Genomic DNA, 15,550 nt, shown 5'->3' with positions numbered 1-15,550 from the left:
TACCCACCATAACACACAGTCCGGCATCAGAATCACTCCGCCATTCGGAATCAGAACTCCATTAACAACGCAATCTCCAGCTACAGATATAAATAAATACACATACTATCAACGCTTGATGTCACCAATTATCCCTATGATGGCATGCGATAAGAGTTACGGTTTCGCATAAATGTTTTGTGTGGTCATTTTTATCCAGTCCATTGGCACCGTGTCGGTGAACAATAGTTGAAAAGAGAATTGCAATAACAAGCACCACTGAAGAAGATTTGTAGTGAAAGGGAAGACTTACAAATTGCTGGACAGCATATACTGTATCCGAGGTCTAAAAGATGGCAAAAATAATCAGCCGGGCAATCCCCTTGTGTGTAAGACCCAATGGTGCATCCAGTGGAAGTGTACAGAAATTAACATCTGTTCCCGTACTTGTATAGTAATCATCGCCATTAGGGCAGATAGGTTCTGATGGATCTATAACAAAAGTGCGCTGGTATTAAAAAGACAGGCAACAACAACTGAGTAATCTGTAATAGGTCATACAACTGTATCTTCAAGCAGTATACATACTTGCAATCATTTCATAATATTGTTTGTTGTTGGTTAATTTGCTTCATCGACCAGAACTTATATATATTGCCATATTTATTACGTTAACATGTGCTGTTGAACTTGAAGTACTAAATATTGCCGGAACTTACCAAAGATAAGACCAGGGGGATACAAACATACAAATCCACCATCTCGGCATTGACTGGGGATACAATCAAAAACGTTAGTGTAGTGATATTGCACGATTGTCAATACTACTTGTTCATGTCATTAACACGTATAGGCAGTGTACTAGCGCATGGGCAGTAATGGGCAGCATGTCGTTAACTGAACAATAATAACAAATATGTGAAACTTACCAGAGGGCGCAGCCCCATATCACGGTTCCACCAACTGGGTACGCAACGCCGTTATAATAACACACATCAACTGGTAAATAGAGCAAATTTATGTATATAAAATTACGGTCTTGAACACCCAGAAAAGATGTTTTTTTTTCTCTAAATGAGTTACGTTGGCGGAGATAAAGCAATAACTTTTGAAAATACTTGCGATGATGTGTATATGTTAATTAACCCATAATATAAACGAGGAATAAATTAGAGACTTTTTTTATTTATTTGTTAAAAGTAGCAGTTCATAACAATTAAATTTGTCGCTACTGAGCAGAGTAGACATTGAAACGTTACAATCGTTGTATAGAGTTTCAAAAATGTAATTGTGACAAAATGTAATATACGCGCTTTGCATACGTAGCATGGGACAGGACAGGAACTGTCACGCCTTAAAGTCTGATTTCGCAATGGAAAATAAAATATCTAAATACTTACGTTTCAGCGGGCAGCACACACCGTGCAAACTCGTTATCATGTTACAGTAGAAACCACGTGGGCAGGTCTGAGTTAATATACTATCGACACCAATTGCAACGGAGCACAATGCATTCACGTTTTGGTCGTCTTTATAAGGTTGTACTCCACTGGGACACATTTTATCTATAGATAATAAATTCAAAAATGAAGTCTAAAATTTAAAACCGACTAGTTCAAAATAAAACTGTTTATCTACAACTTTATTACAATTCATCTGACACCGCAATGCGATAAGAAAATATCTATCGCATGATCACGGTGCATTCATTCAATTTTATGACGTTTATACCATTATCGAACATTAAACGTTACACGTCATCAATTTATGCGTATTTGAAAAGGACAAAAGAGCGAAAAAGAAAGAGCGTTACGAGAATTGGCAGCCACTGACACGGTTAGACGCCATTCCTAATTAGCATAGATCATAATGTGATATGTGTCTTTATGAAAATGGGACTCATGGGTGTATTATCCACTCGACCTCGATTTGTGGATCCTACTAGTCCATGACGTCACTAGCGATAATAAACAAGTGATATTATGTGATAACAAATCTTTTCACATTTCATATGCAGAGGTTAATGGATATACACTTACCACATAACGGTGTGTCCTCACATGTAATCCTACCGCTTACACATTGACTGAAAAAAAAAACAATGTCAACATTATAATAACATCTGGATTACGACAAACATGTGCAACAAGATAACTTGATAACGACAATACGAAGTAAAGTGACATAGCAGAAATGCCCGGATGTCAAGACGCCCGCAGGAGAACAAACCTTAAACTATGTATGCATAAAATGACATCTTCCTGTGTGATGTATGCAGTATTGGAAGCAATTAAATGACATCAATCGAACAAAAACAAGTTTGAATCTAAGAGGAGCAAATATATGTTACCAACCAACAATTTAGACCGCTAAATAAATGTACGAGCACGAGGAATTGAGAGCTGTCAGTTTATATTTGACTTTCAGTTTCTGTGCGACTCATCCCCACTATTCATATTAAAGCCAGTGAACGTTCAGGGGAACGCTTTCCCTATGGGGTCAATCTAAACTAAATAAAAACTGGTGTGAATATATTTTGAATAGGTACGCATAATATCAATATAAACATAATAATGAAAGCCGTTTAAGGTCTTGAATCCCTAAAATGTAATTAATTTATATGGAATGCTAATAAAGATATGCTTCCAAAAGTTAATTTTCATTTTAAATAGTTTCTTACATATTTTAACTCACCATGCATAACACTCGTCGTCAATATAGTAATCACCATTTGGTATAAAAGCATTATTCACATAGCAGCCCAAAGTAGTATCTGTCGGTACAACAAATATAATATATTAATATTCATAATTGAAAGAGTAAATTTATACTGTTCATACAATTGTGGAAACTGAATTATATTAAAAATATTTTACCATCAGGACAGCACAGAAAATATTTATAGTTGGTATCTCCGAGACAGGAATACCCGGATGGACAGTCTTCTATAATAATGGATCCTGTTTGAGGAGTGGTACCACAAAACAATGGATAACTATGCGAGGTCAGATGAACACCACCGGGACATGGATGCACATCTATGAAAGGAAAACTTTATAATATAATTTCATTTCTTTATCGCAAGCCAATTTGACATAACACATGAAATACGTTTGTTTAGACAACAATAACAATGTTGTAAAATCGACTGATACTATATCCATGAAGAAGTACCGACTTCAAGATCATTGGAGCCGGATTGATCGTGAGGAAGATCATAAAACTTCATAAAATTCCTCTAAAAAATTCTGTATGATTTGTTGGCACATGCTGTTAATAAATTATTAATTTTCTTATCTGAAAATGCATTAGTTTAAGACAGTGATGTGTAGAAGTTTATTCTAAATTACATTTCATCATGTGAGGTAGGTTATGTAAGAATTTATAATATTATGTCTTGGTTACTGTACATGAACAATCAAACTCCGTGTATTGAGTGCTGGTACCATGATAATTAAATTACTTTGCAATTTTACGTTCACAAATCTCTGAAATATGAAACATCTAGTATTAACATAGTAATGATTGATAAACGATGAACTAAAAAAGTATTAAATTTAAAGGATTTTGTGGTGGAAACATTTTAAAGCAACTCACCGCATATCTGTACAATGCACCTAAACGCCGTGCCTCGACACTGACTGAGTAAAGAAAGTAAATTATATATTCAAAATAATAACACATACACAAATCGAACAGAATTCACTGTCGTGTTTACTTTATATTACAATAAACGTGAATATTGAATGAACCGTGACACTATATATTGCATTGTACTCGTACATACCATAGGACACAGTCTATTATACGATAAGCACCATCTGGCCAGAATGAACCATCACTCATAAGACACCCATACGGCTCTACATAAAATGGGGTTAGCAATATACAAACGTTACTTCTATTGTTAACCAAGGCGAAACCTTGGTAGAAAATAAGTTATGTCATTGACATTGTATGTCCACTGTTGCTGGGTGAACTTTGCTATTATATCGAATGAAGCATATATTGAAATTTCATTGTATGAGTACTACAATATGCATTCATATCAAATTCTCACTTGTTACAGCAACCTTGCAACAATCATCACAACATTTTTCGGAGGTACCGCAGTTCCTGTCACTTATGCACGGGACACATATTTGGTCATCATTACCAATTCTTGGACATTCGCCAAGGTGATCTGAAAATAACAATGTACGGTACGACAATATCATCAGAATTAGGAATATTTGATAAACGCGTTTAAAACTCATTAGCCCAACTGTGAAGAGGAAGTATACAAATATACAGAGTACGTGTATTAAACTAAGAAATTCCAAGCTTCCGTGATTATAAAACAAAACAAATCTTTAGGAAAATCAAAGCTTCAAAATAAAAGCTATAAGGTTTATACAAACAGCTGACGTGTGAGTGTTATGGGACTTATTTTTATAAATGAAGTGGTGGATATCTAGCGTAATTACGGTATAGAAAGATAATGACTAACAATAACTTTGCTAAACTACGAACATGCTGAAAAGGCAAACAAAGCAAACAAATTAAGGAGCTATTCCAAATAAAGTTCTAAAAGATGGATATACATCGTTATTTGTTGTGCCACATTCCCACTCATGTTTTGATATCAAGATCACAGGGTGTATCGTTTAGATTTTCAAATACATGTCAATAGTTTGTAAAAAGCTTAATGAAATATTTGATTTGTTATTAAAATATGTCTATACGCAGACGACACTTTTGACGTTCTAAGTAATCAAGCTTAGCCGAGATAAAAACAGTTTGACAACATGAGGCGGGCAATTCCCAGCCTGAAGACTCGAATCATGATTGCATCTTTATATTTAAGTTTGTTACAACCTCCTTGGTAAAAAGTGTAACTTTCAATGTAGGACTTTTGAAATCGTAATATTTTACGATATAACAAGAGTGAAAATATACTGGAACATTTACTTGCGTGCAACAAATTCTTCAGTACGGTTTATTATATCCAAGTCGTATTATAATGAGGTAAAACATCAATGATATTGACTCGTAGTTGTATTATTAACTATTTTTGACGTATTACAAAACATACACTTTAATGATTACCACGTCGATCTAGTTTGCGATTAACTCGAATGCATAAATTGAGCTGTGGATTAATGAACAACATTAAACCAGTAAACAAAGGTAAGCCTGCTGAAACATTTCTGTGTTCCAATGTTGCAATAACATATCCAACCATAAATCCTCAAACAAAAGTCTTATAGGGAAATCTACAAGTCAAGAACACAAAACAATTGATTGACAACCATTGATAAAACGGCACACAAAAACAAAAGTAAACTACATAGTCAATACATAAGATGGTACTCAATGATATAATCAGTTATGGTATAATTACCCGAACAATCCAATACATTGCCGTCAGCATCATAGTATATAGCGTTACAACCACCGCAGTAATCAGCTTCACATCCAGCATAAGGAAGTTCGCATGACGTCACATCACATGGATCCACTAAGCAGTTAACCAATGATCCATCGGAACATCTCAATTCTAGAATAATATTTCAAATATATGAAATGACTTTCAACAACACAGTCGTCACTACAATCTATATGATGCTTGATATACTTCATAAACTATTGTTATTATAATAGTATTTCAAACTAATTTACAAACATTTCACTAAATAGGATCAAATCTTGGAGGTAAGAAGAGAATCAAGGAAGATAAATGGGCTTCAAAGTATGCAACCATAGAGGTATGTACCTCCATGATGCAACCAAGAGAAAATATGAGTTTGTAAAAAAAATGAGCCCGAGCTATAATATATATATTATGATTGCAGATTAGGATATAATTTATATCACTATTAATCAAAGCTCTCCAAATATATTGATATTGATTTGGATAATATCTTATCCAGGCCATCACTTCACACTATCGATATTTGTAACACACCGTGTAGTTTTAAATAATCAGGAATATCGTGTTAATACGTTGAAACAATGAATACAAATACTCACCAGCAGTGGCGCTTATTATTTCAACTTGCTGGTATGTCGAGAAAAAGAAAAGTACGGCGTTAAATTTACACCGAGGAAGGCAATAGATGTGATATACAGCGTGAATTTGAAAAGGCATGTGTAATCAGGACGTAAAATGTATAGAGAGTAAAATTGTTCTTATACTACATACACTTGTGTTTTGTACTATCTAATGTTTTTTCACTTAGGTATTGAAATGTTCCCAATATACAGTGTCTTGTAACGTGCATTCAATTTAAGCTTATATCGAAACTAAATTTTCGTTTAAATGGCCGAAGACAATCAGGGGGAATATATATACAACAACGGAAATGAGTATTTATTTAATTATACTTACCCTTAAACCGCGTGCATTTGCACAGGCAATTACGCATGTGTAAACTACCAATAATAAACTTAACTTCATGTTGCAGACAACTGAATGAAAACATGGTGAAAAATTTAGTGTGATAAAAAACGTAAATTAATAAAGGCGATAAAATAAAGCGCACCGATTCGCGGAATACTATGAGCAACAGCCAATGAGACTATACTAGTACACACCCAAGCAAACTGATTAATATTTGTCGAAAGAACATACGTCACCGTGTAATTAATTTCCACATTAAGATCAGTGCTGCCGAATGCAATGCATATTAAAATTATTTACGTTTTGATACAACGAGCGATCAGATTTAAAGCGTAACGAATCAGATTATTATTTCTCTGGGTCTGAAGTTATACATACGTTAGGATTTTCGTTAGTATTTCGTTACTCGTTTAAAATTTACATGAAAGAACGTACTCTCGCAGAAGGATATCAAATAGAACACCTGATTGGTTGGTTGGCTGGCTGGTTTGTTCATTGCAATTCGGATTGAGCGTAAACATTGTTTATTTAATTAACATATTACACAAATTGTTTTTCATTGCGAGTTATAGCCTCAAGGGTATGTCCGTCACTATGTTGACTTCAAAAACATTCACACTGTGCTGAGACAAATACAATTCGGGTTTTTACGAAAATACACGATGGACAGCGAATCAATATTCAGTTAACGCGTTAACGCTGTAGGTTTGCTTGTTCGGTAATACTTTCAGTCCTTATTTTCTAAGCTAACAACTTCGATATTATGAGTCTGCGATGCGAAGTACCACATCGACCGAGTGTGGATTCATACCACACTAGCTAGTCACTGTAATGACAGATTGTTGTTAACATAGGGAAAACCTTATAAAAGCGCGGGAATGTCACATTTTTTAAGTTAATTTAACTCGCGTAAAAATTCAATTTTGACAAAACTTTTAATGATAGGAAGATTCAAATAAATACGTTGTAGTCATTCGTGTTTACGAATTTTAGAAGCATCTATCTGGTAAAAAACATAGAAAGGCCGACAAATCCTGAAACGTATGCAATCAGAAATGTTCGAGTACAGCGTAATGCTGGTTTATTTTTACCCATGGCAGAAATCGAACAATTTGAAATTTGAACAGACCTTGGCAGTAGGTCTGTTTTTGCTAGCTGAGATTTGAAATGTTTTCATTAGTTGTAACGCATTTTAGTACAAAACATTAAAATACTGTATTGTTTTTTTTCCGTAAAAGCCCCGTTTTTTCATGTAATTTATGCAAATGTGTCGATGTCACGGTCTATTGTTCACGTTGGAAAGCAAAAAAAGAGATCGGCGATTTAGCCAGAGATTGCGTCTCAAAATCGCCCTACGTATATAATCACGAATATTACTACATAACTGTCTTATTGTGAAATAAATAACCTTAGCAATCGATTGTTTATATTCGCATAGTATTATATGAACACAAAATTATTCGAATTTATACGTATCACAGTAAAAATATTAATAGAAGTTCGGTTTTAAATGTGTAATTTCGTTCTCGCAGTACAGTAGGACTGCCATGTGACTTAAGACCGTGACACCTAACTTCATGTCAAGTCTAATGCGTGCTAAGTAAGTAACACATAAAGTACGCATCTACTTATTAAATATGCACCAACAACATTTCATAAGACTAACCTTAAAACTGGACCGTCATCTGCCGTGTGTGTACTATGGTAAAAAATCGCTACTTTATACACTAATACTTGCTTTGTCGGTACATGAAATATTGATTAGTTATCAAAATAATAATCCAACTCTTATCGTTAATAATACGGATTTTTCAAAAAAATGCCAACACATGTTTGTAATTTATGAAAACAATAGATGTAATAAAATAACAAAGTGTACGCCATACGGTCCTTGAGAGAACATATTGCATCTGGTTAGTGATTAGTTTGCTTGTTTCTCGTTTTTTTTAGATAATTAAGGATTATTAAAGTTTCAGGAAAGAAAGCAAGTATGTTTGAGGAAAAAGTTAATTTCCAACTCTATTATTTGCGTGGGTGCAAAGTTATTTATTCTTCAACATAAATTACAAATACATAGTAAAATTGCACATGCTGTACTGCGAGTGTATCGGTCGCACTATCACGTTTGGTTCAATTATAAAAACATATCTTTTCAGTTATTAATCATGTTTTTAATAGAATCCCATGTGAAATAGGTAATAAAGGGTTTTGAATTATGATTGTTGAAAAATTCTGGATAATACGCATACTGGGTTTGTGATGTGCGTATTTTTGCAAATTTTTGTTTTCCAGTGGCGTGTTATGTAATGTGATTGACTAATTCACGGTTGACATTTAATTCAAGCAAACAAATAATTAAACAAAACATAGAATAGTTACTTGCGCATTTATAAATATCGCGGCATTTAGATATTTTAGAAACGCAATAAACCTAAGACAGCAAAGTAACGCATTTGAGGTTGAAATTATTTACGTTATTGTCTGCGTTTTCCATATTTTTAAAATTCCACTTCGAGACCATATGAATCCATGTGACGTAGGCATGATATATTAAATAGCTGTTGGAACATTTCCATTCATAAAAAAAACGGTTTATCTACAAGCTTGACTACAGATAACGAAATGACAGATGAATTGATGACACAGGAATGTACGTGTCCTCCGATACACCTGTGCTACAAATCGCGCCACCTAGCGGCGATGCAACACAATAAAAGAAGAATCCCTTTTCTTTCTGAACACGAGTTTTGTATCGTCGTCGCCTGTTTTTCAACCTATTTTTTTGAGAACTAGTTTATATGATGAGCGTTAGTAATAAAATATCCAGTAAACCTGTTTTGCCTTGTAATTTTTATTACAAACAAATATTTGCCGCTGGCTTTTTTGTTTCCGTTCGGTGTTTGGCTGCATTCCCATGGCGTGGATTATATCTGCTGACAATACGTCTACGCATTCGTTATTACGTGTGCGCATATTATGGTTCAAATGAAAACAGGCGGCAAATGAATACGTTGGTCGTTTCTAGCGGGCGCTTTTTACATGTATGTTTTATGTGTCAGCCTACATGTGTTGCCACGTCATTACAATTGTTGAAATATTGTGTTTCTAGAATGAAAAATACTACAGTCAGTCTTTGAATCCGAATCAATGGCTCATGCCGTACATATAGTCTCGCTTGTCAGACTTTGAATTTGCAATACTCGATGATACTGGATCCCCTAGGGCACCACTCGCGGTGAAGCTGCGCGACATCGTGCTCTTGTATTACCATTCCAGCTATACAGCCAATATTTGTATTAACCAATTGCCCAATATATATATATATAATGTCATCCAAAAATCTACATTCTCTGTAGATAACTGGATCGTTATTTGATGCAGGGAATCTCTTCCAAAATAACTGATTCTTGTTTTAACCAGCTGCTTGACATTCACGTACAGCCTCTTTAACGACCAGCATTATATCTATATATTCTGTCCATTTTATGTGCATGATTATTTGGTATTATTGACACAACATCTAGTAAACAATAAGGAAAATAAATGGCTCTACGTTAATGATGTATCTATATGTACGACAGACGAGAAGCTCAAAATAAAATTTACAATACAATTTTACATCACAATTAAACAAACGAATATATATGAATATATATATGAATATATATCCTACATTCCATGGAGTGTGAGCTGTAGCTCAATAAGTGAATTGTTCACATGACAGTTTACCCGCTGATTTATTTCGGGCCATTTTTTCTAATTATCACTGGATCGGGATTGAACGGAGGCGTGATGCTGCATAATAGTGCGATGTATAATTAACACACAATCTTAAGTGGTCAAACTTAACCAGACTGTATTGCAGATTCCACGTCTTAACAAAATCTCACGGATTTCCTCAAAAATTTACACATGATTTACTATCGACAGGATAACGTAATTAAATATCCGGCCACAATATCCATAAAAAACAATACTCTGTGACCCCAAACCGTTTATCGTCGGGATACGCTGTATATTACAGGACGGATTCGGTGTACTGTATCAATTATTAATAGTTAATTAATGGTATTCAGATTGTAATCCTGCAAACAATTTCGTTTATAATATATATCCCTGTACCACGACTTGTTAGCCTGCATTATGCTTTCATCTCAAATACAGTGGTGTACAATGTTCCCATAATGGCATCCTCCGAAATATTACATTTCAATATACATATACTCGTATAATCTCTTAAGTATATTCATATACTTACGAGATTCTGTCAGGCAAAACATGTTGCGTGAAATTCTCGTGTATTTTAATCTCTGTCCAATTTAAATTCCGCTTAATTTTGTGACGATAACGAAATGTCTCACTTTTTTGTAAAACCAAACTGGAAAAATAAAACTAAAACTTTGCGATAAATATTTGTTTATGTTGCGACGCATTATGATTAGCAGGATTAGTAGTATAGTTTACACATTGACACCTATTACGTTATCGTCACCTTTATCATTTATAGTATTGTTTCCGTGACTTTTTCGGGCGTGTCGTCAACTTCCATCGTTTGACTATTGTTATCATTATCACCATTTTCATTAACCCTCTTTTAGCCAATATATATTTTGTGTTATCCTACCGACACCATAAAAAACCTTGTGAAAATAGAGGGCATTTTTGCCTGATACCTTAAAATACCATAGCCATTTTTGCACAATGTCTCTTTTGGTTTTACATCTCCCAAACTTTAGATTATGGAATATTCTTACAACTTGTATGCATTATATCTATTATGATGTCTTTTATGTATTATACTACTTTTATGAAATACACGAAAGGTATTTTTCTAGTCATCACTAAAAAATCACACATGGCTTTTTATGGATTGGACCATATTGATGTTGGTATGGATTTATGGTTTATTATGGTATCAGCTGTTATGGACATTATGGTTTGTTATGGTACAATTTGTTACACTTGGATTGAATATGGTAATTTATGGCATTTTATATGATACTTGATTGTGAAATGGTATATTATGGCTTCAGATTTAAAATTTTATGGTAATATATGGTGTCAGACTTCACTAAACCATGTGTTACTATACCATCAAGATTTCATTAAAATTTGATACACAGGTGCAAATCTGTTTGGACTAATGACATATTTTTGCTTCTATCTGTCCAGACGTTTTTGTTTATCATATTTATACTTAGTTTTTCTTTAGCCAAAATATATCAGTGGTCAAACTGTAGAAATGTTCATTTTTTTGCTAAACAAATTCTTCTAGTGCCGCTAGTCTATAAACAAATAAAGATCATTAACATTTTCAAAATGACAGCTGTTTTAGCCCATGAAAAGGTTACTACACGGGCAGTACATGTAAATGCTAAATCTGTTGACATCATTTTGAGTTTCAAAATTATTCAGAGTTTAACAGAATTTGATCGTCGCATTTAGGTAATTATATTTTCTCAAATAAAAACCTGAAGACATATATCACCATCACATGGTATTTTATGGTCCAATGATTTCCTTTCCCAATCCATAAAAACCCATATTGTCTGGCAGAAAACTTATTCCTTCTGAAACCATAAAGTACAATATTTTGTGGTCCTGAGGTTATGATAAAATAAACGTGTATTCCCCAAACCATATTTTACTATAACATGGTATTTTATGGATCAACGATTTCCTTTCCCAAGCCATAAAAACCCATATTATCTGGCTGAGTACTTATTCCTTCTGAAACCATAAAGTACCATATCTTTAATTATTACTGTAGCCATATAATGCCATAAGATAAATGCCCTACGTTCTGCACAATCTGAACGCATAAAATACCATATAATTGATTTTAGACTGGAAACACCCCAAGTCATACAAAACCATATTTTGGGGGGTAAGATTTTTTTGCCCCCCCCCCTAAATTCAAATTCTCAAGTAGCATAGTTACTTGATAAACCATGACTTACTCTTTTAGGCAAGTTTACTTTTATCTCTGGTTTCATGATTTATTAACAAAATTCACAGCTGTCATGTTTATCGTAATTAGCATATTTTTTTGTAAGCCTCCTCTAATCGTACAATTTAATTTATGTGTCTGAATTTCATGAAATGAGAAGACAATATTCTATTCTAAATGGAAAACCAAGTTTAATGTCAATTTGATTACTTAAAAGGCAGTATTTGACAATTGAAATTGGTTGAAATTACACAACAAGTCTTGGCTAGTTAGTGCGAAATGTATGCTGGGAAAATAGGTGTCCATTTTTCACATGGTATTTTATGGCGTCGGTAATGTCGTTTGCTTCATCAGTTTTATCACGAGTAGCAATAGTAGACTGATCAACAGGTATTGGTTCAGGGTCGGGGCGGGTTTTACTATTTGGAATAGAATGATCGCGAACTGGGTCGTTTGAAGTTTGCTGTTGACTTACTGGGCAGTTTCTCATAATATGTCCCTTTTTTGACACCTGTGACAAACAATATCATCAGTTGACAAGTAGATACGATATTGCCGCTTCTCATGAGTGAAATTAATGACACCGTCAAGTTCATTATTGTCGCACAACATATAAACTTGGCGGCGAAAGGATTTGACGTGTTTCAGCTCGTGTTGTTTGAACCCCAGTGGAATTAAGCGCAAATTTCTAACAACGCGGCCATACATTGACAGTTCAGTTTGAATAATGTGATTTAGTATATATGGGGGTACACCTGAGAGAATTATTTTAGTGGCAGGTTTAACAAGGGGTTGCACATGGGTAAAGCAGTCTCCCACTGACAGACCAGCTGTACAAACAGTTTCAACAGCGTTCACAGAGTCGAGAAAAACAATAACACTTCCGCTCATTCGGGAAGCGGCAATAATATTCACAGGTTTGAGAATAGCAGAAATACTTTTAACATATGCTTCAATTGGTATCCCATCAATTGATTCGCATTTCAGACCATGTTTACGTGTTAGCCCTGCAAAATGGTTAACACGTGTACTCGCCGTGGAGGCCGCCATCTTGGAAAAGCCCCACGAGGAGCAAACTAAAAGTGAAAAACATAATCAACTAAAATACGGTAGATTTTTACCGAGAAAACAAAATGAATAAACGGCAGTAACTAAGAAGTATTTACAAAACGTATTGGAATAAAAATAGTCACTTACTAAGTATTTGAAGCAAAGAAAACGTGTTTTTGCACAGCTCTAACAACGCGTGGCAGTCATGCGTAGTTAGTTAGTTGGTTGGTTAGAGTAGCTGCTTTTCACCATTGACACGCAGAACGCCGCAAACCAAACGATCTGACACATACCGCGCGTGGAACTATGGGAAAAGTGGTCGGAACTATTTCCACACTGTACCAGCACAGATGGCGCTATTCGGTTGGTTTCCGGCGATCTGCTTGTCAATACAGTATTGAGAAACATTAGACCTTTAACCTCGCAATTTACATACATTTTAATGTTAATAAGATAAGACATGCTGATGAGTGTTGTGCGGTATTTTAATTGATCAATTCATTAAAGATTCAATCTTGCTAAAAATAAGGAGAGAATGTGTTAAAAACAAGAAAAAAATACTTGTATATAGTTCCGCGGAAGAAACGCTGACTAAAATGGTGGATGATTGATATTTAGCCTTCAGAGGCTAGTTATGCGTCATAAGACACAGGTCTGTGCTGAATAGCGCCACCTGTATTGACACAATGGCTTTTCACAAACAATTGTCATAGTCAAATGATATAGTATATTTGATTGCAAATAAAAAATAAACAAACTAAGAAACACACGTGAAATTGTACATGATTTTATTACAAACCTACACCATCATGAAATCCCATTTTAACACAGACCAAAGGCGGAATTGCCAGAGAGGGCAGCAAAACTAAAATTAGTTTCAATGTCATGGTATTTCACTAAATCTATGATGATATACCGATGAAGTTTACACTTAATAACATTCTCTTGTATTTTTTGGTGTTTTCTATAAAATAATTTATCATGTGAGTGTACACATGGCGAAAGACGGGTTACAGCGTTATAAACACGAGACGTATGTCCCTTGCAAGGGTTATTTCGCAGTAACACTCTCTCTAAATATTTTATTTTATTGAACAAAACACCAGAAAATAAACAAGATACTGTCCGCAAGTCTAATTGATTTACTGTTTAATGTAATTTTCACTGATTCATTTCATGATATGAATAAATTAGGTAATTATGAAACAGTAAATGCTACTGATACAGGGAACATTTATAAAAGTATTACCGTCACGAGGAAATAATTTGACATCATCATTATAACAACTCTTCATCTGTACTGTATCTCAAATCATATGTTACTACGTGCCCGCGTAATTATAAAATCTACTAAACAAAATGTTAATCTTTGGAGTATAGAAATGGAATAACATCGCAAGCCCATATGTGTTTGATTAAGAGGTGACATAACTATAACTGACATACTCGAATTTACCTTTAATAACAGGCCATGTTTACTTTAGCTATTACAACACGTATGGTGCGCTTATACTACCCAACGCCGTTGCTTTACATTCGCGTTTGTACAGTAAGGCGGAATGTCGGAATTTATTATCATTTTAACGTCAACTATTCTATTGATACACATATAAATTTATATGGAAAATTTTAGGTAATCAAAATGCGGACGCTACCAGTTTTATTGAGAATATCGATTGGGGCAGCGTGTAGTTTTATTGTATGCAGGGCTGTGGTGAGTATGTCATATTATAGAGCATAGATTAGGTTTCAGAATATCTTTCTTAAACATCTTTTATCCAAAAAAATAACATTGTGATTAATATATACATTGTTATCGCACATTTCTGTTATACTACATGTTATTGCAAAATTAAACCGATTACCCTCTCTCTCTGGCCCGTGTATTTGTATATTGTTAAATTACTTTCATACTTATACAGTGCTCATAAAATGTTCATTACCAGGACACATTCACCTGCCCCGGCGGTACCAACTCTGTACAATGTCTACCGAACCCCTGAGGTTGATTATTGTGGGGATGTAAGGCAACATTCATCGACGATGATGGTAGCGTATTGGACTGCTCTGGTAATAACTATTATACGCTGACAGGCTTTAACAGCTACATTATAATTCATTATATATATACTATCCAGATACAAATTAAGCTAGTCAGAAAATAAATAAACAAACAAACATACAACTTG

General features: G+C 34.4%; 2 protein-coding genes across 2 annotated transcripts; both read right to left on the bottom strand.

Annotated features, from left to right (window-relative positions):
* Positions 1 to 7: 7 nt before the first annotated feature.
* Positions 8 to 1,501, bottom strand: LOC146739417 (uncharacterized). Its single transcript, XM_085502352.1, has 5 exons — positions 1,380 to 1,501; positions 909 to 978; positions 699 to 751; positions 293 to 471; positions 8 to 80 (listed from the first exon to the last, which is right to left on the bottom strand). The coding sequence occupies exons 1-4, from the start codon at positions 1,417 to 1,419 to the stop codon at positions 326 to 328; spliced, it is 309 nt and encodes a 102-aa protein (XP_085358478.1). The 5' UTR covers positions 1,420 to 1,501; the 3' UTR covers positions 8 to 80; positions 293 to 325.
* A 485-nt stretch (positions 1,502 to 1,986) lies between these two features.
* On the bottom strand, positions 1,987 to 13,663 carry LOC146739416 (uncharacterized). Its single transcript, XM_085502772.1, has 10 exons — positions 13,509 to 13,663; positions 6,350 to 6,429; positions 5,992 to 6,019; positions 5,363 to 5,518; positions 4,040 to 4,162; positions 3,767 to 3,842; positions 3,577 to 3,620; positions 2,856 to 3,017; positions 2,674 to 2,752; positions 1,987 to 2,065 (listed from the first exon to the last, which is right to left on the bottom strand). Exons 2-10 carry the CDS (start codon positions 6,416 to 6,418, stop codon positions 1,987 to 1,989), a joined length of 816 nt encoding a protein of 271 aa, XP_085358898.1. The 5' UTR covers positions 6,419 to 6,429; positions 13,509 to 13,663.
* Positions 13,664 to 15,550: the final 1,887 nt, after the last annotated feature.

This window comes from Saccoglossus kowalevskii, chromosome 8, assembly GCF_978046115.1.
Source record: "Saccoglossus kowalevskii chromosome 8, keSacKowa6.1, whole genome shotgun sequence".
Taxonomy (NCBI): domain Eukaryota; kingdom Metazoa; phylum Hemichordata; class Enteropneusta; family Harrimaniidae; genus Saccoglossus; species Saccoglossus kowalevskii.
The sequence above is the reverse complement of the archived record's forward strand: the minus strand, read 5'-3'. Positions and strand labels throughout refer to the sequence as shown.

Bases quoted from the DNA above. Each gene is read 5' to 3' on its own strand.
- LOC146739417 (XM_085502352.1), bottom strand. From the start codon at position 1,419: ATGATAACGAGTTTGCACGGTGTGTGCTGCCCGCTGAAAC. The intron at 979-1,379 runs GTAAGTATTTAG...TCTATTTACCAG, and splicing joins TGTGTGCTGCCCGCTGAAAC to TTGATGTGTGTTATTATAAC. The intron at 472-698 runs GTAAGTTCCGGC...CTTTTGTTATAG, and splicing joins TCCCCCTGGTCTTATCTTTG to ATCCATCAGAACCTATCTGC.
- LOC146739416 (XM_085502772.1), bottom strand. From the start codon at position 6,418: ATGAAGTTAAGTTTATTATTGGTAGTTTACACATGCGTAATTGCCTGT. The intron at 5,519-5,991 runs GTGAGTATTTGT...ATATTATTCTAG, and splicing joins AATAATAAGCGCCACTGCTG to AATTGAGATGTTCCGATGGA. The intron at 3,621-3,766 runs GTATGTACGAGT...TTCTTTACTCAG, and splicing joins ATAATAGACTGTGTCCTATG to TCAGTGTCGAGGCACGGCGT.